We start from the raw sequence: 27236 nt of genomic DNA, 5'->3' as shown, positions 1-27236 counted from the left end.
AAAAACTCATTACCAACTGTTTTCTTTTAAGAGCAAATTTGCAGCCACATAACCGCGATGGGAAAAACAAGGTAAAATTCCAGCTTCCTGCTGGCAGATCAAAGATTCACAGTCAAATACAGCTGCCCAGATGTGTGCTGGTGAGACATCTCAAGGGCACAGATTTAATAGGGTCAAACCATACCAAAGAGAGAAGCAGCCTTCTGCTTGGCTGAGAGCAGCCTCTGGAATACGTGGGGTTTGTATTTATGCAAAATTTTATATCAACAAGTGAAAATGGAAAGTAAAGGATTTCAGAGAGACGCATCTGGTCTGTACTTACAACAAAACGTTAGCAACAATGGAGTTCACATCAAACAAGGCATCGGTGGGGAACTCTCTGATCAGCATGTTACCTCTAGGGAAGGAAGAAAGTATCACCAGACAAACTATGAAAGAGTAGCTACACGTACTAATTTAATTTTCACTCTGCTGAATACATCCATAGATCTGCTGGCAGGTATGGCTGAAAAGATGTCAGGATTCAGTCTGGGGATTTTGTAGAACTAGGTGTCCAGGCAATGTTGTTTTAGTGAAGTCAGCCCTATCCCTGCCGGTTCACTCAGCTTCTGGGGGCTGTTGATAAGCCTAGCACAGACTGGCAGAAGGTCTCTATGTACCAAGAATCACCCTGTAGACCCTCACCACCAGAGCAAATATTTCTGTGGGTCATGTACAACAGTCAGTGAGAACCGAGCCAATACACAGAGAAGCTTCCAGCTGACAACCCATGGAGAGACCAAGAGCTGAACCTTTGCATCCAGGGCAGGTGAGCTAACCACACCAACAGGAAGAGCACCTAAGGGTGTTTCTTTCTAGGACTAGACACAAAACCTGGTGGTAACTGTGGAGGACCTGGTGGTGGAAGGCCACAAGGACAGAAGAACACTGATGGAGGATTTCTCTCGTGGTTTCATGTAGCAGCACAGTGCTCTGCTGCTCCAAGGAACATGGGGCAGGATGGGAGGTTTCACACTGAGGACAAAGCATCTGCTTTGCCTGCATTGGACCTTTTGGGGGTACTTTTCGCTAAACTCTGTATGTCACCGCTGTCCTCACAGCTCCTCTCTTCCTACACAGTCATCTCTGATCACTGACAGCATTTCCTTCAAACGTTTGCACTGGAAAGCAATCACAGTGTGGTGCCCAGAAACCCCCTCTCACCTGAACAGGTAGGCTTTCCTTAATGCATTTTCTTTTCCACAGTATCTTGAGACATCCTCTTTGGGACAAATAACCTAGACATTGAAAGCATGTAATTAGACATTCAGCTCCAAAAATTACTACAAACATACAGCACTACGGCTTCCTTCCATTCAAGAGTGTAAATACAGCCATTCCAAACTTGCTGGGAGAGAAAACAGAATAAAATGGAGTCCAGAGATGGGGATTGGAGTTTGTACTTCAGTTCTTCAGCTCAGGCTGCCTTGATTTGGGATCAAGAGATACCATGATCTGCCCAGCGTATTCAAAGTGACAAATCGCTGCTTGCTTATTAAACTCAGCCTGTATCTGGAGGAAATTAAATACATATGCACACACATAGAAGCAGTTCTTATAATCTAATTATACTTGCCTGAATCTGTAAGTCCTTCACTTAAACCCACATAAAGTTACAGCCAAAAACCCAGTCCTCTGCTTCGCTGTGCTTGGAGACACGGACACAACATCAAGCATCTCTGGGACACAGGAACCCACCTGTGTCCCACAGGCAGAAGGTGTGATGCAACCCACAAGCAGCAGATGTAAGGCCAGGGTAAGGGATAAAAGGGGATGCCCTGGTCTGCCAAGATCTGCTTTCTTGTGGGGTCCCACCGCTGCCAGTCCTCCAGGTGGCTCTGCCCACCTTGCAGGAAACCCTGCAGAAATAATCTGCAGAAAGAGCCTGTCCCGCTCCTTGTCCCCATTTACCTTCACCACGGAAATGCCATAGTCCTGGAGGGCCTCAGCCGAGTTCTCAATCTGTTCCAAGAAGGGCTGGGCACCAGGAGAAACTGAAACACAAAAAAAGCCCCTGGTTTCCATCCCCTTCCCTTACAGATGAGAGCACCCTCAGGGCAAGCACCGTCTGCGCACAGTAACAGCAGGGTAAGGTCCCCAGGCAAAGATCCCTGGGACACCTGAGCAGCCGTGAGCAGGGCAAACAGGGAGCCCTGGCATCCTGCCGGTGGTGGAGGTGCCTGCGGGGACAGGGCTGGGGGACACAGAGGAACTGGGACTGGTTTTGTCAGACTGGTGCTGCTGTGCTGGGCTGCAAGTCCTCAGAGTGAAGAGCATCCTCCTGCCACGTGCTGAGATAGTGCTTGACACAATATGGTCTTGCTCTTACTCAAGGAATAAGGTATTTACTGAAACAAAACTAATTACAGGCAACAACATGAATGCCTGCAGTCTCCCCTCCCTTTCACCAGTCTCTCAGTGCTGATGTGAGAGCTGTGTTGGTGTCTCAGCACACACCGATGTCTCTGGGAAACCATACCTGGGGGTCATGAAGGAGCAGAACAACAAAGGCAAGGCCAAGGATCTCCTCCTAATTCTTGAAAGCCCTTAGGTCCCTGCATGCAAGAGATCCCCCTTTCCCTGGGAGGTACCATGAAAGAGAAACCCAGCCCCTTTGAGGGGACAACTCCTTAGGAGGCTGGATTTTTTTTCCATGGTACCTCCAGAAAATAATCCAGAAAATTAATGAAGAGGTTTGAAGGAGCGTGCCTGGGGACACAGCCAGGAAAGATCCCGCCCCAAGAGGTCTCAGCCTATCAGGAGCACTTGGAGGTCTGCAAACACACATTTGCCAGCTGAGCTCGCCCGGCTCTTCCCAATCACTTTGGGCTTAAAAATCTCAAGAATTGCCTCTTCATTGTTCTACTTTCACACACACCCTCACACAATTCTTTGCTGAAAACCCAGGCTGAGGTAAACGCATACTGTTAAATACATACCGTTATGGCTGAAATAAGCCAGGGATGCTCTGCCGGCTTGCAAGCTACCGAAGTACTCCTGGGGGCTCAGCTCCTGCAGCAGCCTTGCACTTCCCCATGTTGGGATGGAGGAAGCACAGAAGAGCAGGAAAGAGAAGGAAGAAACCCATTTGTCCTTTTGGGCTGACATGGCTGCTATCAGCTACAGGCATGGGAGAGTCACAACTGGGAAAAAAAAATCAAAAACATATTTATATTTTATATATATATACACAGACATATATATGTCTTCTGTTTTATATATATATACACATACATATATATGAGTGTCTTCTGTTTAGGTAGATGCAGCATGACTGTAACTTCCAGATGTGACACAAACATCTCGAGGATGTTATGAATTAGTCACTAGAACAGCAGGTGATTCAGACAACTGTAAAGATGACAGCAAAGGCCGTTCTCTTCCCTCTGAGAGGTATCTGCAAGTGCACAGATGCTCAAGGCTTGCAGTTTAGGGCTGGTTTTCTTCCCTCCTTTTTTTTTCTTGAGTCAAACAGAAATTACATGTACAGGCAGAAAACAGTAACAGTATCATATAAAAAAACCCTACTCAGGCTGTATCAATTCTTGTTAAAAAGCTTTGAGGCCTCCACTAGCATTATAAGTGTCACTAAAAGAGGTGGGGGCCCATATTCCTCACTTCAGACAGTGCCAAATGATGCGGGGAGGTTCAGGAGCCCTCTCCCAGTGCCTGCCCCATCTCTCCACTGTTCGAGGTTTCAGCTACACCAAATGGGAGAGGGGTTTGTGCAAACTCCTCGGGCTTGTCCTGCCTTGCTTGGTCCAGCCTCATGTTCTGACATTAGTGGCACACAGGAGTAAAACCCATGACCATGACCATGACCATGACCCATGACTCACACCAGGCTGCAGGGCAGTCCTGGCGGTCTCCCTTCCACACCAGATCTCCACATGGAGCTGGTTAGGAGAGGAGCCAAAGAAATTTGGGAGACGCTTCAGAGAACGGAGCAAAGACCGAGCGTGCAAGCCTGCTGCCAGGGTTCACCAGCAGCCCTCCCCAGGCTGCCCTGCCACAGCTCTTTAACTCTTCTTGCTCACATTACAGGGCTCAGGATTTCTTCATGTGAACAACCACTACAGGAGGAGAAAACACCTTCTTCCCACTTCACTCCCCTGTTTAATACCAGATTCCTTCGCAGCCTGCTCTTCAGGTCTTGGTCTTTGCTGCTGAGCGGGCTGGAGCTTGGCTGGTTCCTGGTCAACAAAGAGACAAAGCTGGAATTGAAGCCACATAGAAGCTGTTTGCTTTGCATCATGAGCTGCAGCTGTTTTCGTCAACAAACACCCCTGTGTCCATGATCTGTCATTCCCTCCAACACCCTGTCAGATGTTGTCAGCTCAGTATCGCTGCTCTGTGATGAACCCAAACTCAAATGCTCAAAAACAAGCAGGCAAAGTCCCTCTGCCTTGCTCCAAGAGCGAGGAGTTAGTGACAGCCAGGCATGCTCAACCTCCACAGGCTCCCTCTCATGTAGGTGAGGTATTTGGATCAGACCTGAATGGCACAAAGGAACAAAGACAGGGCTGAGAAAGGCATGAATTTTTTTTCTTTTCAACTCTCCTTTCCAGCTTTGGGAAGTGCCAGGCATTTCTGGTCCTTTGCACTCCCATCTGTTCCTCTGGCTTACAGAGGGGACAGAGATCAGGGAGGGGGGGCAACGTTTATTAAATGACAAACTTGGCTACAGTGGGGTGGAAAAATAAACTCAATTCTGGCATGTGGGAACCAGCCCAGGTCAAACTGGAGAGCTTACTGTCAAGGAGGTGAGAGGAGCGGCCTCCACTGACTCAAAGACTTCACAGCATTATATCTGGAGTACAATGAACCGGCAGTTCAAAACACAACTCCAGCCTCTACCCAGCCCTGATCTCTCTCCATGTCTCCTCTGGCTCTTGCAGTTTTTCTAGCATCCACCTTCTGCCCTCTCCACATCCCTGTGTGACTGCTGCTCTTCTCCTTGCAGCTCTCCCAAAGCCAGCCCTGTCTGCCCCACCACGACCCCTCACTCTGTCCCACCACCTTCGACACCTCTCCTCCTCATCCTTTTCTCACCCTTGACACAAAAATGCGTGCTTATTCCTTCCCTACTCATGTCCTCTCACCTCCTCATTACTCCGACTTGCCCAGCAGCTTCCCTCTGTGCCCCATCAATCCAGACTCGAATAGTCAGCTTTTAGGTCATTTCCTCTGTCACCTCTATTCCATCAGTGGAAAATTAACACCATAGGGCTGGAAACAGCCAGAATCCTGTACCGCAGCCACTTGCAGGATTACCAGAGATGTGTGAAAATACCAGGGAGGTGTGAACCAGCTCTGTGTCACTGCTGGGAAACCTTAAGCCCACAGGCCATGGGGCTTAAGCACAGCATAGATGGTATGCAAGACCTGGCTCATGTTTTCACTGTCATACCTCCAAGGCAGAGGTAGGCAAGGTGGTTAAGGTCACTGTAGATGACCAAATACATCAAAGACACCCAGCACAAACTCTGTGTTGGCATAAATTGCTTGTGCCACATCAGTTCTGCTTGGGAATCCCCCAGCTGTAACCACAGGCTGGGATCCCTGCATCACCCCTGTGTTCACAGCTGCTTTCCCTGACCCCTTGCCTCACAGACCCCCAATATTTATTACTGAGGAATCACAGAATCATCTCGGTTGGAAAAGATCTTGAAGATCACCTAGTCCAACCATTAACCTCACACTGACCGTTCTCAACTCCACCAGATCCCTCAGCGCTGGGTCAACCCGACTCTTCAACCCCTCCAGGGATGGGGACTCCCCCCCTGCCCTGGGCAGCCCATTCCAACGCCCAACAACCCCTTCTGCAAAGAAATCCTTCCTAAGAGCCAGTCTGACCCTGCCCTGGCACAGCTTGAGGCCATTCCCTCTTGTCCTGGCACTTGTTCCTTTGTTCAAGAGACTCATCCCCCCTCTCTGCACCCTCCTGTCAGGGAGTTGTAGAGGGCGATGAGGTCTCCCCTCAGCCTCCTCTTCTCCAGACTAAACCCCCCCAGTTCCCTCAGCCGCTCCCCATCAGACCTGTGCTCCAGACCCTGCACCAGCTTCGTTGCCCTTCTCTGGACTCACTCGAGTTATTCAACGTCCTTTTTGTAGTGAGGGGCCCAAAACTGAACCCAGTAATCAAGGAAGCTGCAGCACATCTCATTCAACAGAGGGTGATGCTTTTAAGACTCATGAGACAAGGAAGAACCACTGTCCCACTGGAATTGTGGACTGCACAGCCAGCCGGGTACCATCTCCATCATTCATGGGCCTCCCTGAACTCAGGAGAAACACCGCCGACTTGGACTTAAACACCAGTGATGTAAAATCTCCCACACCCCTCAGCAGGATATTTTCCTCCTGGTGATCAATTACCTTCTTGCAAAAAACCTACACTTTATGTCTGGTTCAAGTACATTACACTGCTGCTTCCGGTTCATTTTATCTCATTCTCTCAGTATCTTCCAGCCTGCAGAGCCCTCAGCTGGCAAGTTTTAACTCCCTAGGTAGATGCTGCTAAACCAGGGGCATTTTGGACACTCCTAAATGGAGTCACTTCAACCTCTCCTGTGATGATCGACACAGATCAGGCCTTTTGTTGCAGCAGGACATTCATCCGCACCCAGCTGGTACAGTTTTTTGGCAGCGTGCTCGCCTGCCTTTCATGCCCTTCTGGCAGCAGTTAACCAGTGTGCTGCCCTCCCAAATTTGCTGGCAGGGAGGACACATAACTTAACTTCCAGGACTTAAAGGGGCTACAGGAAAGGTGGGAGGGACTCTTGATCAGGGGTGTAGGGATAGGACAAGGGGTAATGGGTTTAAACTGACAGAGGGGAGATTTAGATTAGATGTAAGGAGGAAATTCTTCCCTGTGAGGGTGGTGAGGCCCTGGCACAGGTTGCCCAGAGAAGCTGTGGCTGCCCCCTCCCTGGAAGGGTTCAAGGCCAGGTTGGATGGGGCTTTGGGCAACGTGGGCTAGTGGAAGGTGTCCCTGCCCACGGCTGTGGGTTGGAACTGGATGATCTTTAAGGTCCCTTCCAACCAAAACCATTCTATGATTCTGTGATAACAGACCCCAAATCCACGTGGGGCTGACTCAACCCCTTAGCTACAGCAGGCTAAACAGGCTGAAAGCACTCTCCCTGGCATGGCTGGATGCCCCAGCACAAACATACCTGCTGCTGCTGAAAAATGCACGGAAGAGCATAACACTGATGGCTCAGGCACTTTGGACCATGCAGACAGGTTTCCTTTAGGGTATACAGAAAAACTCCCTGAAAAGCTCTCTGTTCCAGCTTTCTGCTCTGCAGAGCCACGTGAATCCTTCCAGTCACACGTCACTTCCCGACCAATAAGCCCTTCCCAAACGCATCCAACTTCCTTGCAGCCAACTTGTCCGAAGATGGAAGCTGTCCCAACAGCTGTATTGTCTGCAAATTTCTTTTCTGCTGTAGAGATAATAAATGGGCTCTTCAGGGCCAAAGAAAGCATCCTTGGGATCCCACTGAAGCATATCTGGATGACACTGACTCTCTGGTGACAAGCCACCATGGGAAAATGTCACCCTGCAGCCACTTCACTGCCTGGGAGGGGCGAGGTTTGCCCTGCAGGTTTTTAATTCATCAAAAGACCACACAGCCCCAAGTCACATGCCTGACAATTGTTGACACATACTGCTGACAACTGTTGAAATATTGCTTATGTCAAGCAATATTTAAGTCCTTTTTTTCCCTGGGTGAGGTTATGTGTTAGTTTTATGGAATCCTATGGCTGCTCAGCAATAACCTCACTTCCTTACCAGATATTGCATTATTTTGCATATTTTTCACTACATGTTCCCCTTCCCTGCTCATCTTCGGAAAGCAGCCAATGGAGCCAGGGGTTGCAACCCACAACCGCGAGGCCCCTGCAACCGTGTCCCCGCATCATGTGTCACCGTGGCCATGACCCTACAGCTGCAGGAAGACATTTCCATCGTGCTGGACACCCCAACAAACCTCCCAGCCAGGCTGCGATGCCAGGAGTCACAACAGACTCATGAACTGCTTCCAGCCAGAAACCAGAGCCTCGCTGCAGAGGTATTTATCCTGCATTTTATCCACAAACGCTGTTTCAAGCCGGAACGCTGCCAGGCCTTTTGTGCACAGGCACTTTTCAACCAGCAGCGTTTTAAGGACATTGCAGATTGCTGTGTAATCAGCCCGCGGAGCAAATCTGTGCCGGGGCAGCTCACGAGACTGGAGGCACATCTGGCACACCATGTCGGATGATAACGGAGCTCCGCTCTGCGCCACAGCCTCTCCTTCCCTGCACCAGACGTGCCTGATTTTCAGTGCAAATGAAAGATAGGGGCCTGCAGTCAAGGGACGAGGGTGCCTACGGAGTGAGGTGCGGGAGCAGCACCTTGCGCAGCGCAGGGATCCTTCTCAAGGATCATCAGCAGAGGTGGGAAACACATCAACATCACAACACATCCCAGCCCATTCGTTGCCTAGTGTGCTTTGCCTCTCTGGGTTTTTTTTTGCAGCTGCCCTGTCTGCTTTCACTTCCTGGAGAGTTTCACTTTCATTTTCACTTCCAGGTCCCACTTCCCAGCACCCAGTAGCCCCGTTGGGCCTCGCTTACTAGCCAAGGCTGCAGGAGGGACAATGGGAGAGGAGCGCTTCGATGCCCATGCACAGCATCGCCCGCTGCTGCTGCCCCACTGCCCCCATTTAGTCCATCCCTGGGAACCAGCCCCCCAAAAGTCCCTGGAAAGCAGCTGGCAATGGGGTGGATTGCTGAGCTACCTCCCACATAGCTTAGGGGTGTCACCTACCTGGGTGGCTTGAAGTCCTCGTCCCTCCACCACGGCTGCTAGGAGAGCGTCACGCCTCGAGGTCTCCCCTCGACCTTTGGGGTGGGCGGCCTGGCTGTACGGCTGGAGAATCTGGGATGCCAAAAAAATAAAGCTGTGCCTGTCCGGCCCTTGCAGCGGTGGGATCTCAGAGCCCCAAGCTCTTTCGGTTGTGGGTGTCCCCGAAGCGCCCCCCTGGCTGTTACAACCCCTGAGTTTTCCCTACAGCCATAGGGACACCTGCCCATAGAGAACAGCCTCGGAGCTACACTTGGGACATCCCCCAGGCCACCAGAGACCAACCCCCCGTGGGGCTTCTTCCCGCACACCCACGGAGGCTTCTGGGGGTGCCCAAATCCGCCCCCCCCTCCCCCCACACACACACCGACAGCTCCGGGGACCCCTCCAGGAAAACTCTTCTGCTTCCTACAGGAACCCCAGCGCCGACCGCTCAAGGCGGAGACTCCCTGCCGCTATTGCTGCGGGGTGGGGGGGACGGGGACGGGGACACCCCCAGTTGCTGGGGGCTCCCCCGTTTACAGCCGCGCACCCCTCAGCCTGCCCTTGCGCGCCCGCCCCGCCCTCAGGCGGGCGGTGCCTTTCCCGCCCGCGGGGCGGGAGAGCGGAGGGAAGCGGGCGGCGGCGTCAACCCAAGAAGCAAAGAGGCGACCCGCGGGGGCGGCCCGTGAGTGACAGGCGGCGGCGACCACTCGGCGGGGCGGATGGGCGCGGTGGGGGCGGGCCGGCGGGGAGCCAATGGGGAGCGCGCGCTGTCAGGAGCGAGCGCCTCAAATAATCGGGCTCAGCTGATTGTCCCCGGCAGAGAGTTGTTTGGCGGCGGGCGGGCGGGCGGCGCAGCCAGGAGGGCGGGCGAGAGAGGCGGCGGGGGAGAAGTGAGGGGAGAAAGAGGTGGGGGGGGTGCTCCCCTTTGTTGTATGGGGGTGTCCAGCCGGGGCTGAGGGGAGGGGAGGGCGCGGCGACCGTTGGCGGGCCGTTGCCTCCCGCTGCCCCATGAGCGCGACGGAGGCGGCGGCCCTCGCTGAGGGGGCGGCCCTGGCTGAGGGGGCCGCCGTGCCCTACGCGGTGGAGCTGGGTCTGACCGTGCTCCACACGGCGCTCTACGCCGCCCTCTTCCTCTTCGCCTACCTGCAGCTCTGGCTGCTCCTCTACTACCGGGAGCGGCGGTTGAGCTACCACACGCTCTGCCTCTTCCTCTGCCTGCTCTGGGCAGCCCTCAGGACCACCCTCTTCTCCTTCTACCTGCAAAACTCCCTGCAGGCCCTCCGCCTCCAGCAGCCCTTCGCCCACTGGCTCCTCTACTGCCTGCCTGGCTGCCTGCTCTTCTCCAGCCTCTGCCTCCTCAACCTCTATTTCGCTGAGGTAAGTTTTTTTCTTTGAGGGGGAGGGGACACACCAAACCCCCACCCTGCAGGACGCAGGGGCTAAAGGCTCCTCTTCAGCCACCCCCCCTCCCCCCAAACTTGGAGGTGCGCAGAGGTGTCCCCCGAAAGCCAAGGCTTTGGGGTGGGGTGGAGTGAGGAGGGATGTGTGTGGAGGTGTGCCCTGACCAGGCTCGGTGGCAGAGGGTGCTGAGAGATCTGCCCTCCATGTAGCCTTTGGGCTTGGGGGGGAGGCACAGAGATTATGCCCTGAATCTAGGCTTGGGGGTGGGGTGGTGGTGGGGAGTGTGTGTGTGAGCAAAAAGTGTGCCCTGAATCCTCGTGACAGGGTGGTGGGGTGCAGGGGTGTGCCGTGAATGCAGCCTCTGTGGGGTGGCGTGGGGAGGGGGAAACAGGCACATGCCCTGAATCTGGGGGTGGGGGGTGCAGAGATGTGCCTTGCTCCCGGGTGGGGCTTTCCTCTTTGCAACCCTGCAAGGGGTGGCAGAGCCACGGGGATCTCTTGGGGGACTGTTTTGCATCTTGTTTTTAATTGATTCCCCTTCTCTAAAGGGGACCAGAAAGTGGCAGCAGCAGGGGCTGCTCTGGCCTGGAGTGATGCCAACCATTACGTCACCAGCTAGAGCCTCTTCTGCTATTGTTGCTGCGCTCCCTCCTTCTCTCCATCTCTCTGCTCCGCTGTGAACTGGGCTTGTTGTTCTGCAGCTTGTTGTCAGACAAAATCCCTCTGCCTCCACAGACAACAGCCTGGGGCTGGAGAGGTGGGCCCCCTCCTCGCACAATGATTGCTACTGGGACAGTGCGGACCTGCTTGTTATTGTTGCTGAGCTGTGTTCCTTCTTTCCTGGCTTTCCCATCACTTGTTTTGCGATTTATTTTTTTAATCCTCCTTTCTCTAGTCCTTTCACTTGTCTCTATCTTTCAAAGCCGTGGCTCCCCCCACCCCTTCCTCCTCTGAATATTTTGTTTCTGCTCCAGTTTCTTGTGAGCAGCCCTTTGCTTGCCTGCCTTCCAGTTTGGTGACTTGTTTCATAAATAGGCAGTACTTTCCTTCCAGCTTTGTTGTTGTTGTTCAGATTCTTTGCTCTGCAGCTCTCAGCTGTTCGCCAGCCTCACAAAGGAATCGCTAACACACAGCGAAATCGCTCCATCGCTCCGATGTGTCACCGATGGGAGTTATGATTTCATTTTCCCGAGGACATCAACATTCACATGATAATGTGAGACTTGGAGCAATTGGGTTGTTCAGCTGTTTTGGTTCTTGCCCTTCTGCCACAAACACCTGGAAACTGCCCGTTGCAAAAGCTGTCGGGGTTAGGTATGCTGCCGATCGAGTGGCAGCAAAATAACAAATGGTGCATAGTGTGCATAATCCATCTTGTCTGTTAAAGGGAGCCTGCCCTACCAATTGCTCCAGCCAGGAGGTTTTTGTGTGTCCCTTGAAATGCAAGCTGAGGAAGGGATCCCATGTTCTGGTACCACAAAGTGGCTGGATTTCTGGTTTTCTCTGTCACTGGACTTGACAGCAGATTTCCCTCTTTGTAGGCTTATTAAAAGGCTCCTTTAAAGAACAGCAAAGTAAATTCAGTTAGGTTCTCAGGCTTCCCTTACTCCCACGGTATCTGTTGTTCTGTGGGCTCTGGCTGAATATACCCCGTTTCTTTCTCCTTGAAGACCTAGAGCCAAGGGAAATCCTGTCTGAGGAAATAAGAGCTCAGAATCGAGAGTGGGGAAGGATAAAATGACTTATTAAAATGGGAACACATGCTTAGTTACAGAGAGGGTCTGACACTTGGCTGTCACAAGCAGACTGGTGTCCAGTGCTTGGTGGTGTTTGTGGGTGATCTCGTGGAGGTGGTGGGTGGCGAAGCCTGCAGCTCCAGAGGTTTGGAGAAAGTGCAGTGACACGGTCTGAAAGCCTTTGGTGCTTGTCTGGCTTCCATTTTAACAAAAGAAATGATTCTGAGTGGTGATATTTGGCCTCTGCGTGGGCAACAGGCTGATAAAACTATCCCACTGGTCTCTAGACAGAAGGGGGCCATGTGCTGGTAGCTACCTGAGACGTGCCTGGCTTGGCTGTGTTCAGGATTCCCTTAAAGCACAGGAGGAGTTGTGTTAAGGGGGCTTAGGGCATAATTAACCAAGAATTGGCACTACCGGGAGGAAGGAGAGAAGCTATGGTGGAACCACAGCAGCTGAGCCAAAGTGGCTCAAGATCTAGAGCTGACTGGTGTGTTTACAAGTGTGACTTGAAGCAGAACCTGCTGTGGAGGGCCTGTCTGTTCCCAGTTCTTAAGGGCCAGTTGGTTGCAACTTGTAGAAGGGCACTGGGCTTCTGCTACTCGGGGGGGGGGGGGGGGGGGGGGGGTGTCCTGGTCTGAGATGTCCTCAGATAAAAGCATAGGCTGCTTCTGTGCTGAAGGCCCGGCTGATTGTCTTTGTACACAGTGCCTCCTTTGTGGAGATGCTGGAGAAATGGCATCTGTCTAAGCAGTGGAAGAAAATGTGGCCTGTGCTATGTTATTTGAGCTAATCTTGCTTGATTTACAGAGCTCCTCAGGCTATGTACAAGCTGAGGATGAACTGGTGCTGGGTGGGGGAAGGACTCTGGGAAACAACAAAAACCCATGGAGGGCTGGCATTATTTTGTACTCCAGGCTGTTCTGGGGCTGGAAGTCAAACTCATGAAACTGCCTGATGTTCCCCCTCTCTGTGGGGAGAGGCTAACCTTTTCCTATCCCTTCCTGGCCCCTGAGATTCCCGAGGGGATGTGGAGGCTTGACAAAATGCATGTGGGATGCTTATTTGGTGGGGATAGTTTCTTTTTATTGTTGCCTCATTTTTACCTAGAACATCATCCCTTTTGCTTGGGAGCATCTCTTCCTCTCTGTTTCAGCTTGTAATAGTTCCTTTTCAGGAAATCTGGAGTTCACAGTACATTCAGGTCAGAATTCCTCAGATCACTCCCAATCTTGCCTCAAACTGGCAGAACCATGGCTCAGATATCCAACCCAGGGTGCTTCTCTGCCTTGCTTTTGGAATAGCTCCTCTGCTGCCAGCTAGACATCTGCTTGAGTAATGCTACCTTTCCCAAGAGCCTGCCAGTTCCTGCTTTCCCCCAGGTCATGGTCAGGAGCACAGTACACGGAAATGTAGCCACAACAACCTCCATCTTGACCCTTTTAAAGACCTTCTTGAACACTTGGCATCCTCATCTCACTCAGGAGTCAGCAGCTGGGTGCAACAATGAGTAAGTCCTTCTGCTGGAGTGGTGAGGCTCTGCCAGACCGGCGTGGCCATAACCCTTAACCTGTCTGGGTTTCTTTTAAGTGCTCCATCTGATTAGATGACATCAGCCTCTTTCATCCCTTGCTTCTCTAATTGCACTGGAGCAGACATGCATGGAAAGAGCATCCAGCCTGGGAGCTGTTTGTCCTTGCTGTCCTGTATCTTCCTGCCTTCTCAGATGGAAAACTGGAAAAGCCTCCATCCCTTCTTGTGCTCTTCCACCATCCTTGTCTAGCAGGTGCCTAGCACTGTGCCCTCTGCCTCGGAGGAACAGCTGCTAAGGGGTCACTTAAACTCAAAACTGCTCCGTCCCATGGCCGATGATTCCCACAGTTCCTGAATAACATGTCAGCAACCAGCTATTTGAGGAAATGGGGGTACAGCCACGTTGTACCCTGTGTTCACGATGGCACAGTCTGATCTCTGTATTAGTGGGGATGGTGAGAGATCCTCCTCACAGATTGTTCCAACTATTTCTCTGAGGGGCGGGTGGGGGCTTGAACACTTGTTATGGGGTATAGTCCCAAAATAGTCCATGCTCTGCTCCGATGCTCGCTGCTGAATGACTGTGGTGAGAGAAGGAATCTGTCTGGATGCTTTCAACTGAGAGAGGACTGTTCATGTCAAGGCAGGCCATGGTTAGGTCTTCTGTTTGGAGAGCCCAGCCTCATGTCTTCTTTATGGAGCAAAAGAGACTTTGATTCCATCAGGCAGTGACAAGTTTCTGGCTCTCCTGGATCTTTCAGATCTGTTGTGAAGGGCTGTACCAAAACCAGGCTGAAGTGCTGTCTGAGGCTCAATGTTAGGGCTAAGGTCCTGGCTTGTTCGGGTACTGAAAGTGGTCCTCAGAGCTGTCTGTGGGGTATGGTGTCTGTCACCTTAGCAGCTGTGACACCTCCAGTACACCTCCAAAGGATGAGTCTGTCTTAAACAATGCTCTGAGAACATGCCCTTAGCAAAGTTCACTTTCTGGGCTCAGCGATGTCAGCAAGGTATTCATTTCTGTGAAACATGTCCACTCTCATCACAAAAACAAAAGCCTCCAGCATTGCTGGGGACTTTGAGGTCTGTAGCTCTTCATCCCAAATCTGTGGCTGATGCAAAGTGCCTAAAGGATTTGTGGCTCCAGAAAGACAACTGAGTATTGCCTAACTGTTGTAAAAGGCTTGCTTAGGAGTAAATGTTCTCAGTCCTGCTGCCTGGGGCTAGCAGAGGCTTCTGTTCCTTATCTTCATCAGGCAACTGTGTGACTTCTGGGGCTGGTCTCAGCTAGGAACTGAAGGAATTGTTCAGTTTGCAAGGGTTGCTACTAGCAACTTGGCAGAATGCACCTGTTTGAGGGCAGGGGTCTGTATTTCCTGTTTTTATGAAGAACAGGACCACTCCTGACCTCTTCACTGGCTTCTTCACAGCAGAACCCTCTACCTCAGCCATCCTTGGGCTCTGAAAGCAGCAAAGCTGGTCCGATGCTGAAAGATTTGCAAGGTTGTCTTGAGGATAAGAACCCAAAGACGCAGTGTGACCACTACTGGTGTCACCTACTGCCCTGCAAAAAAAAAAGCAACCTTCAGATGAATTATCGTGTCTTAAGAACTAAAACCATTGTAAATAGTGATGCCTGTTCTCTTCCTGAAGTTACAGGACTAAATAGCTGGGGGCTAATAAAAGTGTAAACTGGTGCCGTGGTCTCTCGCTGCTTTTCATGGCAGCTGTCCAAGTGTGAGTCTCGGGTTGCCACTGCAGTCTTAACCCTGAGACAGCTTTGTGTGCTTTAGTCCCCTGGGCCCTAGGGGAGGGTCTTGGGACACTGTCTTGCACAAGGCTGCTGCAGAAGTCAGCATCTTCTTTCTGCTAGCCAGTGGCATTTCCTTGCTCAGCTGAGGGGCTGTTCTCACCCAGGGTGATCTGCGAGACAAGCCAGGGACTCTGTTTGCACTGCTGTTCTGAGGCTGTGGTTACAGACTGCTCTTCTGGGAGTCAGAGCAGAACTACAAATACCTCAAATTGATTTCCATGCTGCACAAATGGGTGCTGAACCAAGAGGTTTCCCAGCTGGATGTCCTTGATGTCTGTTTTGACACTCCCAAAGTGCTTGAATGTAGCCTACAGGCAAACTAAGGACAGAGGAGAAGATTTTTCTGTTTTGAAGTCATCACATGATCCTTCCAGCACCCAGGTTTCCTGTAACTTTGGGGCTCAGAGTGGGATATGCCACACTAGTGTACTTCTCTGGGTTGGTATAAGCCAGCACAACAGGATAGAGGGTTTCAGAGACTGCTCAGGGTACTGTGCCCTCAGCCACGGTGGCTGGATGCCTCCCTCTGCTGAAGTGCTGTGTTGTCTTCCCCACCAAGCACTGCTTGAGTTCATCCTCCCTCAGACTGGGGCAGAGGAGCCCAACAGTGAAACTGGCTCACAGAACAGGGTGGCTGAAGCTGTCCCATGCCCTGTAGGAAGGCTTTCAAATATTGAAACTACTACAATGGATCAGACAACCCTCAAATCCTGAAATGTCTCTGGAAATCCTCCTGGCAGGAGCCTGATTTCTGAAGCTTTAGAGTGCCATTGCTACCTTGGTGCTGGCTGGAAGGCAGGAGCCAAAAAATCCCATCAGAAAAAAAGCTAACTAAGGGTGCCTTGTAAGAGATGAGTGATCCTTCCCTGCAGCCACAGGCTGGAAGCTGACAGGGAGGACTCCCTGCAGGAGCAGTGAAACTAAACCTCCACACCTGGGCAGTGATTGCACTGTGGGCTTGTGCTGACCCCACAGGTCTGCTGGATCTGGCTAGATGGTTCTCTACCACTTCCCAAGTTCCTTCAAAGTCTGTAGTCAGGACATGAACTTTGAGACTGGATGTGACATCAGCTCTGGGATCCTTCCTAGTGGGGTCTGTACCAGGAGCTGTGTTTTTTCACAGGACAAAACCCAGTTCCTTCCATGGCTGTGCTGAATTGGCATGTGACAAGGGAGTTCCATGTAGCTCTGCCAGCATGCTGCTTGTCCTGACCTCTGCCAGCGGCTGCCTGTGCCCTGAGCTGTGACTTGGGAGTGTGTCTGCACCTTCCTAAACCGTCCATCCTTCCTTAGGCAAGAAGTCCTGCATCTGTATGCTTCAGCAGGAGCCACTCTCCAGCCCAGAGGGACAGGGAAGCTCATCTGCCTTACTGGAAAGAGCTGTAGGACTGAGTAGGAGGTGATGGTTCTCCTCCAGCCTTCCCAACCCGTGTGGCTGGGGGTGCAGGGAGGGGTTCAGTCCTCTGCAGACTGAGGAGAGGCCTGGGAGCCTTTGCTTTGAAGCACTGGTTCTTCTTGTGCCCATTTCAGCTTGAGTCTCCTAATACCTTGGGTGGTGAGGAGATTCACAGAACCCAGATCCACCCTTGGACAGAGCGTGTGGTGATTTGAAGAGTGAAATAGTCTGCAAATAACCCACTGTCATCTAATACACTTGTCTGTCAGTGTGCTGTGTGACTTGGCAGGCTGGGCCTTCCACCTCTGGAGGACTTCTACCATCTCAGAGTTACTTCTCAGGTGTATTTGGCCTATGAACATCTTATGGGTGGAGGAGCTGTGAGCTCCAGATGCTTGTTACAGCCTGCAGGTCCATAATCCAATACCAGAGGGCTATTTTAGATCAGCTATTTGTCTTGCTAAAGCACAGCAGCTGAAGCAGCCTTCTCTAACAGGGAAATCAAGCATGACTGAGGGCCTAAAATATGCACCACAGAACATTGGGCTAAGGAGATGTATTTTTGAATGATCTTGGTGACTACTGAGCTCTAAACTCCCTGCTTTTCTTGAAGTCCTTAGGTGTAATGTTAAAGTCCCTGTCACACATGGGTTATTAAATATGCTTATGTCTGTTGGACACCTACATTTGGGCTTGGCTGTGAGAAGAGTACCAGTCTGTCTTCCAAGTGGGTCCAGTGCAAGACTTGGTGCTAACAGATCATTTAAGTCTTTCAAGATGTCCAGCTGGATGCTGGCTCCCCTGTTGTATACATCTTTACAAAGTTTAAGGGAGTACTGTAGGTGACATTAAGTAATGCTGTGCAAATCTTTCCCCTAGGTCATATTCAAAGTGAAATGTGCAGCTGAATTCAACAAGTACAAGTAAGTGATACTTTTCTAACATCACTGTCAAAGCTGGCTTAAGGTGAACTCATGCTGCAGTGCTAGGAACGGGACTTCAGACCCCAGACTGAACAGAGCTAAGGGCGTGCCTAGCTGTGCTCTGACAAAGGATCAGTGTTGTGCCTGGGAGCAGGACTGGGAGCTTGAGCGGGTAACAAGGAAGCTAAAGCCTCTATAAATGTCATCAGTGTCCCAGTACTGGTGCTGCTGGCAAACTAGATGAACTCTGAAGGTTGTTCTGAGCTGTCCCACCCCCAAAAAGATCTGCAGGATAAGGCTCAAGCAGTCAGTGGGACCTGTGTTTGTGCAACCCAGGTGCTTCCTAACCATTTCCAGGGAAACCCACAGTGGAAAATGCAAGCTCCAGTGGCTTTCAATAAAGAAGTTGCAGTGGTTGTGATGACTCATAGCTTATTGACTGAAGTTAATGCAGAGCTAGAGCAACACTTAAAATCTGCAAGATAAGAACCTGACTGTCAGAAGATGAGTCTTGTAACTCATGACTACTTACACTGCTCATGCATTATGAGAGCAGCTCAAACAAATACTCTGCAGACTCAGGCTGTCAGTACAACCACCGAAGCTTGCTGGAATGTCTGAACTTCATAGCAAAAAGAGCACTGAGCTGTCCTCTTGCCTGATGAGACCGGAGGGTGGTGGAGAACAACCCCAGAATTGTCTGACTTGAACTCCATTGGTTTTTTTTTTTTTCCCCCCCTCCCCATCTCTCCAGGGTCCTGTTGTATCTGGGCTCCATATTTACCAGCCTCCTCTTCTTAGTTGTGAACTTAACTTGTGCAATGCTAATCCACGGTGAGGTCCCGGAGAACCAGCTGAGGTGGACGGTCCTTGCCCGTGCCCTAGTCAACGACAGCCTCTTCATCCTCTGTGCCATCTCGCTGGCTTGCTGCATGTGCAAACTAGGAAAGATGTCTTCAGCGAACGTCTACCTCGAGTCTAAGGTAGGGAAATGCCTCGTAAACTAAACTGGAACTGCACAGTCATCAACTGGATCTGTGTGTGTTTACTCAGAGCAATGCTGGCCTGGTGGCACCTCAGCTGCTCTTCCTCAAATACTCCTTCCAGAGTGGAGGTGGCAGCTCTGCACCTCTCCCTCTGCAAAGCACGTGCTCCTGCTGTAGGAACGAGACACCCTGCATGTTTTAGGGGAATATATTGTCTGCAGCTTTGCTGGCGCAACAGGAGACTTAGGAGCTGCTTATGCTTTTCAGGTTTAGAAGTATAATTTAGGGTTTGACTGGAAGAGTGGGCTCTCCAAGAGCAGCAGATTTCTGCAGTATATTGTCACTAAGGACAGTGAAGTCTGCGGTATATTGTTATCTCTGGCAGCTACATAACAATTCTCTGCAAAGGGGATCCCCCCAGCAGTCCAGCTTTAGCTGCCTGCTTGCTTGAGCTGGAGGCAGAGCTCACTGTCCTGGGTGAGATGAGCATCCTAGAAAGGGAGAAGTTGCTGTAGGGCCTGCCCCAGGGCAGAAGGACGGGTGAGGGTCTGAACACACACAACTCTCCTCAAGCAGGTAGGAAAGTGGATAAGCCACCAGCAGCCTCATTTTAGTGTGGCAGTAGGCTGCGATTAAGTGTGTACTTGAGCTGCCTCCTCTTCCTCTGGGAAACCATGTCACTTATCAAATGCAGTGATCCTGGGGTGGGGACTGAGCCTGTTGAGAAGGGCAGGCAGTGGTCTCGAACATCTAGAGGCAGAACTTGAGGACCTGAGCACAGGCTCAGGGAGGCCAGCTGCCTGTCTTAGTGCTTTTGAGCCTTTTCTCTGCAGTACAGCTCCTCACCTCATACCCTCAGAATTGCCTCTTTCTGGGTGTCAGAAGGAGGGGCTCTGGCCTCCTGCAGAGACCTTACTTCCAGTGTGCCCTTGATCGGGTGAATATATATTATGGGCTTAAAGCCCTGCCATGCTGGCTCAGGTGAGAGGCAGCCCAGAGCCTAGAGCTCCTGCAGGTTGTTGGGTGGCTCTGTGCCCCCTCAGGAAGAGGATGAAGAGGGCGACAAGCTGCCTTGCAGCAACATTCTGGCTCCAGACAACTGCCTCATGTCGGCTGGAGGCACCTCCTTGCTCCTTAGCAGGCCCCTGGCATGACCCCCCAAAGTGTCTGTGGTCCGTTGCCCCTTCTCTTAGGGCAGCTGAGTGAAAGTCGAGAGGGTGGCCAGAGCTGTGCTGGCAGGCTGAAGCTCAGGCTTTCTGTAGGAGAAGTCTGGGCCTCTTAAGCAGCAGAGAGCATCAGTGGTTGCCCAGAACCCAGAGTGTGTGGCCACGGGCGGCCAGGAGCAGTTGCCCAGCTGGTGACAGCTGCCCAGAGAGGCTGCAGGTTGCAGCCAGGTGATGTGAAGCGAGACAAGAGCCATGACAAAGCTGAGAACCTGCTCCCATCCCTGCTTGCACGGGCCAGGTATCCAGCTCAGACTGGCTCTGGACACTAATTAACTTATCAAGTTCAGCCAGCAGTGGTTTACGAATGCAGTAACTTCCTCTAGTTACGTGCCTGAAGGGTTGTGCTCTTGTACAACATGCTCTAGAGAAGCCTGCTCAGCGTTGAATACTCAACCTGGCTGTCTGGTAAAGGTCTCTTGCATTCAAATGCTGTCTCCCTTCCCTGCCTCGGAGGCACCCCCTGACTTTCTGTTGTGGAGGAGCTGCAAAAAATAGGGTGGGGATGAGCAGAAGTGTTACACAAATGCCAGAAAAGGTGGTTCTACCTCCTAACCTCCAGCTGTGAACCTGCTGACTCAAAGCAGCACAGCCAGGCTGGAGGGGCACGGTGAGGCTGCTGCCTCTGCTGAAGGGAGGGAGGAAGGTGGAGGGAGGAACGTTTGAGCCATTTGACACTTGAGAAGGAAGCTGTGCTTTTGGGCTACAGCCAGATCCGGTGCTGTGGTCCTTGTGACTCGCTTCACTGGCCTTTCTGCCTCTTTCTCTGCTGGCCCGAACACCAAGGCACCAAGGGCTTGGCTAACAGCACTGGAGCAGGCGGCCTTCTCGTGCTTCGGGGCGGGGGGGGGGGGGGGGGGGTCACCGGCACTTACCTGGCAGCAGTGCTTTTATGCTGCCTCTTCCAAGATACTGCCTTGCTCAAGAGCTGTAAAACTAGGAAAATAGAGCTGGATGTGGAGCAGGTCAATGAGCTGAGCTTAAATACAAAGGTGAGTCAGCTGCTGAGATCAGTTTGCCCACTTACTGACTTGGTGGCTACCAGTAGCTATTAAAAGGCTTCCTGGATGTATTTAGCAAAGAAACGGACACACTTGCAGGTCTTCAAATGGCTTTTTCTCCTGACTAGCTGTCCAGGAAAGGTGGGTACTGTGACCTTCAGGTACCTCATGCAGCTATCCTGCTGACAGCCCTGCATCTGAAACATTCTGGAGAAAGCTCTTCATCAGCTAGCGGGAGGCAGAGGTGCCACAACATCCCACCACCCTTTAGCACACTGTGTACAGCAGAGCCTGGTTTGTCCCACACCAGTGCTGGGCTTCAGGTGCTGGGTTTTTCTGCCTGTTTTCTTGCCCATCCCAAATATTTGGGCTTTTCCTAGATAAATGTTTTCAGTGTCGGGGTACTGAACTGTGAATGAGCTGGGTGGACAGCTCTGCTGTAGAAGCAATGAGTAGATTTTCTTAGTGGTTGTTAATTTGCTTTCTGGAGACAACCACAGTGAGGTGGTGGGTGGGATGGTGGCTCTCCAGACCACCAGCTTGAAGCTGGAACTGGGGAGGTTTAGTCTGGAGAAGAGGAGGCTGAGGGGAGACCTCATGGCCCTCTACAACTCCCTGAAAGGAGGGTGCAGAGAGGGGGGATGAGTCTCTTGAGCCAAGGAACAAGCGCCAGGACAAGAGGAAATGGCCTCAAGCTGCGCCAGGGCAGGGTCAGACTGGCTCTTAGGAAGGATTTCTTTGCAGAAGGGGTTGTTGGGCGTTGGAATGGGCTGCCCAGGGCAGGGGGGGAGTCCCCATCCCTGGAGGGGTTGAAGAGTCGGGTTGACCCAGCACTGAGGGATCTGGTGGAGTTGGGAACGGTCAGTGTGAGGTTCATGGTTGGACTGGAGGAGCTTCAAGGTCTTTTCCAACCTTGATGATTCTGTAACTGATAAGATTCTGAGAAGGACGTTCCTGTGCCTCAAGTCTTCCCTGCTCCCAGGTGACACTGGCTGTGCAGCTCTGCTGCCGCAATGAACTCATCACACAAGAAAGCTCTTAACTAGCTCTGAATATTTTAGCAACAACACACAAATGTTCTAGGTCATTCTTGCCTGCGCAGCTGCTCATGCGTTTAAGAGGGGGGTCGGGGGAAATCGCAGCTCTGCAGGAAGGTTTGTATTAAAACTGGTTTTTTTTTTTTTCCTGTTATAGGGAACATCTGTCTGCCAGGCTATTCTGGTGGGATCTGTAGTTGCCCTTCTGTATTCCTCAAGGGCTTGCTATAACCTGGTAGCTGTGGCCATATCTCCAGACAATGTTCCTGGTCCTTTTAACTATGGCTGGGACAACCTTTCAGACAAGGTGAGTGGCTGTGACCCCTAATCCAGAGCTAGGAAAGCAAAAGGCAGTTTGCTGTCCTGTGAGAACATGTGTCAGTGAAAAGGGGGTGATGTGGGGGTGTCTGTTTAGCTGAACCCCAGCCGAGCTGCCTTTCTGCCTTCAGAAGCCCTGCTTGTTCTCTCCACCAGAGCAAACCTGAATGTTCCTCTATCTGGCTGCTGCTCCGGGAGGGGATTCCCTGTTGTGCTCTTTGGTTTTAGCCTGCCAACTCTTCTTTTGGGGGAGAGGAGGAACGAATCAACTAGAGCAGAAAAGCAATGCTCAGTGAGGCGTGGCTGTGTGCAAGGGAGAGTTGTTGGCGTGGGGAGGGAGCTACCAGTACCCTGGTAGCACACTGAAGAGAACTATCTCACTAAAAACAGTAACAGCAGTCAGGTGAGGGTCACTGGTCTGGCTTAGGGACTCCTGCCTTCCTAAGGGTTTCTCTGCGTTCCTAGTTCTAAGCTGTGTGCTATGTCCAGCTTTGGGAGCTGTGCAGCTCTGCTGATGGGTAGAATTCTACAGAGACCTCTCACTTTTCTCCTCAGGTGCATGTGGAAGTGAGCAGTGAAGAGTACGTGGTGTTTGGAGTGGTCCTCTTCCTCTGGGAGCTGGTGCCAACCACTTTCGTGGTGTTGTTCTTCAGGGCTCAGAGACTGAGTCAGAACTTGGTAGGCCTGAGCGAGCTGCTGTAGCTTGAGTACCCCTGTGTGGGGAGGAGCCCCGAGGTGCCTGGGCTTAGTGGGGGGGCAGGCTTTTAGAAAGAAATATCTCCCTTCTGGCCTAACCCTTTTTTTTCTTTAACAGACCCCTGCGGGGATGGTCAATAGTCACAGTTACAGCTCCAGAGCCTACTTCTTCGACAATCCGAGGCGCTACGACAGCGATGATGACTTGTCACGGCTTGGGGCCAGAGAAGGAGGGTAAGCGTTGTGCTGGGCTGCCATCCTGCTGCCCTGTGTGGAAGCAACAGAGCTCTGTGAGGGGGGGAAAATAATTTTGGTGTATGGTGCAGCTTGGGCAAGGTGGATGGGACAAGGAGCCTTCTGACTGAGCTTGGTTTTGTTCCCTTCTGCCGCTCACAAGGAGCTATTTTTATTAGAGGCGACCAGCTCAGAGAAGTGGGTATCACCCTGGGTGCTCACAGAAACACGCAGTGGCTCCAGACAGGAGGGCTGATCTTGCTAGGATCCTTCCTGGGCTCTTAGGTGACCTCTAGTGGAGTCTTTCTGCTGGAAAATGAGAGGTGGTGAAGTCTTGGGAGGGCCAAGGGACCAAGCTCTGCAGGAACACCTGGTGTGGGGGAGAATCACAGAATCATTCAGGTTGGAAAAGCCCCTTGGGATCATCGAGTCCAACCATCAGCCCCACTCTACAAAGTTCTCCCCTACACCACATCCCCCAGCATCTCATCCAAATGACCCTTAAACACACCCAGGGATGGTGACTCCACCCCCTCCCTGGGCAGCCTATTCCACTGTCTGACCACTCTTTCTGTGAAAAATTTTTTTCCTAATGTCTGCACCTCCCCTGTCGCAGTTTAAAGCCATTAAATGGGCAGGTATCCCCAGCAAAACTGCGAGGGGAAGCCTGGCAGCCCTCTCGTGCTGCGCAGGGGTCTGAACTCCACCTGCCCTGCGGTGCAGTGGGGGGGGGCTCAGAGGTTCTGGCTCTCGCTGATGGGTGTTGTAGGACCTTGGTGCTGCTCTTGTGCCTGTTTCATCCAAGCCAGGCTCCCTGGAGATGCTGTGCCTGCTCATGCAGACTCAGATTCCCAGATCAGTGCTGGGAGCAGAGGTCTCTCCTAGTAGTGGAGACTGGCCACAGCCAAATTCTTCCTTTCTAAGAGTCTGTGTCTTTTTGTTGTTTGTTTTTTTTTTTCTGTCTCTCCTCCCAGTTTGGCCACCCCGCAGTGCTCTGGCTGCTATGGGTCCCTGGCAGGGAACGACAGCTACGCAGTGGGCCCCCACCTCAGCGGACCCGCTACGGATGGTGCCCCCTTGCTCTTTGCCGCAGGCGGCTCGGAGATGAATAATCACCATAGCTCATGCCCCGCACCACAGAACTGAAGAGGCTGTGAGGTCCCTTTCTTCCCAGAAGTGGCATTCATGTATAGGATTGTAACCTGGTTTTCTCTTTTCCTTCTTCCCCGAAGCATCTAACTCATCGACACAAACATTCCACTACCTGCTGCAGCTGTAAGCAGGACTGAGCCTACGGCTGCAGGCAGTAAGCGAGAGAACTGTGACTTTAAGGTACCATGTAGCAAAGTGAAGCTGAACTCTCTCGGGAAGCTTTTTTTTTTTCTTGGTCTAGTCTTCAAGATGTTGGCAGCTAAATGCACCAGAGCTTCCTCACTAGAAAAGAAACATCAAATGCATATTTGCACTTTTATCTGCACACTTGGAAGGAACGAATCTTGCTCAGACTGTGTTGGGTCTGAGACTGTTCTAGTTACTCTTTTAATTGCACATCCATAGCTGGGAGAGGCACTGTCTTCCTGCAAAGAGGTGTTCCGTGAAGTCCTCTGCACCCTGACTCACTGGGGAGCAGGAAGCTCTGTTAACAGAGCATCTTACGGGCAGGGCCTCCCGCCCTCAGTGTTGGAGCAGATTGTGCCATATTCACCCCCGGCAGGGCCCAGGCTGCTGGCCTGAACGTGGCCTTGCTCTGACTGCTGGTCCCCACTTCACCTGATGGCTGAACTGGCCTACCTAGGACTGGGCTCAAAGCTGAGCTCAAAGTGTAGCCTAGCAGAGGCCTGGGAGGGTGAGATCAAGTGTTCCTACTGGCATTAAGATGGCTGTGTTGTAACCAACCCACTTGCCTGTGGGGGAGGAAGAGGGATGGGACGGGGTGAGACTCCCCAGGCTGTTGCCTTCAGGGAAAGCCTGGAGCTGGCTCAGCACCAGCCTGTGTGCAGGAACAGGGCCTGGAAAACTGGGGAGGGGGATGAGAGCAGTCCTGCTCCCCCCTCCTCTTCACCCAGCATGGGGCTCCCCTCTTCCCCCTCAGTATTAAATTACATTGAGCAGATAACTAAGCGGTTTAACCTGGAAGTGTGAAGCTGTTGGGGGGGTGGTTCCTGCTGAGCAGGGGGTGTCTGGCTGCTCGTGGGGGTGAGGCCTATTGTCACCGAGGGAGGGGGCAGCCAGGGCAGAGCTTGGGGCCTTGTGCTTCTTGTGCACTCAGGGGGGTGCACAGGCTTGGAGGGTGCTGGGTCAGGCTGGGAGGAGGTTTTTCTGGCTCTCTTTAACCAAAATAGCCAAGCTTGGGCTGGCCTATTCCGCTAGGCTCCGGGAGATGAGGTTTGATGTTATTCCTGGCTTAGGCCTGAGCCTGCTGTGGGGTGAGTGGGCTTGGATGGAGGCCCTGGCCAGGGAGTGCAGCTGCTCTGACCTCTAGTGCCAACCCCACCTGGAACTGCTTTTAACTGCTGTTTGACCCCAAATCTGACCCTGGGGAGGGTATGTACCCCTGCATGGAGCTGTATGGCGCTGCCTGGGGGCCAGAGGGACCCCGAGACAGCCACCTGTGAGAGAAACCCCAAGCAGGGGGGGCAGCCCTGGCCGCTCCTCCCTTCCCTTGTGCTCCCATGTAGGGTCTGGTCCTCCTCCCTCCTCCCCCACCTCGCTTGTACTGAGCTGGATGTCACTTGTCACCCTGAGAGTGCCCCGTCCCTCTGCGTGGTCTCCTGTGCTGGCTTGTGGGCCTCTCCCTGCCAACCTGCTTTGCTCTTGCTGGCCCAAAAAAAAAAAAAAAACCCCAACAAAAAAGGAGCAATTGCTGCTGCTTTTTGGAGAAGGCTCTGAGATGGCAACTTTGAGCACATCCCTCTGGCTCTAGGGAAAGCAGAGAGCTCTGCCCTGATGGCCAGGGCTCTCCCGGCTGCTCTGCGGGGCGTGAGGGACCCATCTCTGTCCCTGGGCTGGGGTGTGGAAACAGGCTGCTCCGTCTCCAGCGCCGCTTGACTTAGGGCAAAGCTAACGAAGGAGCTGGGCTCGGCGCTTTGCCCTGCCCTTCTTTCTTCTCCCATAAGTCACCAAAGATGGGAAGTGACGCTAGCAGCCCCTGTTCTTGCTTAAATTCCAAAGCACTAGGAGCACTTTAAGTTTTTTCTTTGGAGGGAAAGGAGGGTAGTGCAAAAAAAAAAAATATTAAAAAATAAAAAATTAAAGGGCTACAGGCTCATTGTTCGTATTGCACTGAAGCACACACCAACAATACGATCTTCCTGGCATTCGGACGGCAGGTCGGGGCAGTGAGTCTCGTTGCTGATGTATTCGTGAGTGACTGGCAAAGTGTTTTTAGTTTTCCTCATTTGTACGGATGGCCGTTAATTTCAAAACTCTGACCGCTCCTGCTGGGGCCGGTCCCATGTTTTACTGACGTAATTTATAGCTGAGAAGTACAATGACTTTTTTAATGCATAGTTGCCTTTCATTAAACTTTTTTTGGTATGGTTTAACAGTGTTTTTGGCTTTGCAGTCAGGCACCAGCTGGCTGCAACAGGAAGCTGTGGCTAATGAATGTACCTATTTGTTCTTCACTAAACTGTAACCAAGCACTATGTTGAAATAAAAAACAAAACCAAAAACCCTTTCTGGGCTAGGTCACCGCAGGCCTGGCTGCGGTTTGCTCGCCGTGGGAGCCAGCTGGGCTAGCTCCAGCTGTGATCCTGCAGCCCACCTTTGTCCTGGCCAGGGGCTTGCTCGGCTGGGCCAGCACAGGAGCCCGGGTGTGGCTGGTGACCACCTAAAGCTGCTTCTTGTTGGGCTCTGAGGGCCGAGCTGGACACAGCTCTGGCCTCCTCGTGAGGTCTTAAACCTGGTTGGGCACAGAGCACCTGGAGGTGGTTTTGGCAAGGTTTTTGAAGCTCCTTTTTGCAGTTGTGGTTTTCTGGGACAGGAGAAGGCAGAGCAGCTTTCCTTCCAGCATGCTTTATCCTCTGCTGGTTTTCAGGCTGGCTGTGGCCCAGAGGGAT

General features: G+C 52.1%; 2 protein-coding genes across 9 annotated transcripts in view; one reads left to right on the top strand and one right to left on the bottom strand.

Annotated features, from left to right (window-relative positions):
• Positions 1-9440, bottom strand: part of TXNDC16 (thioredoxin domain containing 16) — a 42256-nt gene extending 32816 nt beyond the window's left edge. The window contains exons 1-9 of one of the 8 annotated variants that reach the window (XM_074869198.1): positions 9262-9440; positions 8861-8971; positions 7218-7490; positions 4163-4232; positions 3274-3500; positions 2979-3182; positions 1951-2033; positions 1204-1277; positions 323-397 (exon numbers count right to left, since the gene is read on the bottom strand). In XM_074869198.1, coding sequence (XP_074725299.1) covers positions 323-397; positions 1204-1277; positions 1951-2033; positions 2979-3147 — 401 coding nt within the window. In that variant the 5' untranslated portion in view covers positions 3148-3182; positions 3274-3500; positions 4163-4232; ... (1 more) ...; positions 8861-8971; positions 9262-9440. Of the gene's footprint in view, positions 1-322; positions 398-1203; positions 1278-1950; positions 2034-2978; positions 3183-3273; positions 3501-4076; positions 4254-7217; positions 7491-8860; positions 8972-9261 lie in introns of all 8 variants that reach the window. The other 7 variants (XM_074869194.1, XM_074869195.1, XM_074869196.1 and 4 more) reach the window with 7 other exon arrangements.
• A 414-nt stretch (positions 9441-9854) lies between these two features.
• GPR137C (G protein-coupled receptor 137C) lies at positions 9855-26849 on the top strand. Its single transcript, XM_074869191.1, has 7 exons — positions 9855-10258; positions 17637-17680; positions 18435-18663; positions 22085-22234; positions 22801-22923; positions 23060-23175; positions 24150-26849. Exons 1-7 carry the CDS (start codon positions 9890-9892, stop codon positions 24319-24321), a joined length of 1203 nt encoding a protein of 400 aa, XP_074725292.1. The 5' UTR covers positions 9855-9889; the 3' UTR covers positions 24322-26849.
• The last annotated feature ends 387 nt before the right edge of the window (positions 26850-27236 follow it).

This window comes from Strix uralensis, chromosome 4, assembly GCF_047716275.1.
Source record: "Strix uralensis isolate ZFMK-TIS-50842 chromosome 4, bStrUra1, whole genome shotgun sequence".
Taxonomy (NCBI): Eukaryota; Metazoa; Chordata; class Aves; order Strigiformes; family Strigidae; genus Strix; species Strix uralensis.
Note: the sequence above shows the minus strand (reverse complement) of the source record. Positions and strands in the feature narration are given on the sequence as shown.

What these genes read in the sequence shown, in the direction of transcription:
- GPR137C (XM_074869191.1), top strand. Translation starts at nt 9,890, where the DNA reads ATGAGCGCGACGGAGGCGGCGGCCCTCGCTGAGGGGGCGGCCCTGGCT. An exon ending in GCTGAATTCAACAAGTACAA is followed by an intron (nt 17,681 to 18,434) that starts GTAAGTGATACT and finishes CCATCTCTCCAG; the next exon opens with GGTCCTGTTGTATCTGGGCT. An exon ending in ACGTCTACCTCGAGTCTAAG is followed by an intron (nt 18,664 to 22,084) that starts GTAGGGAAATGC and finishes TTCCTGTTATAG; the next exon opens with GGAACATCTGTCTGCCAGGC.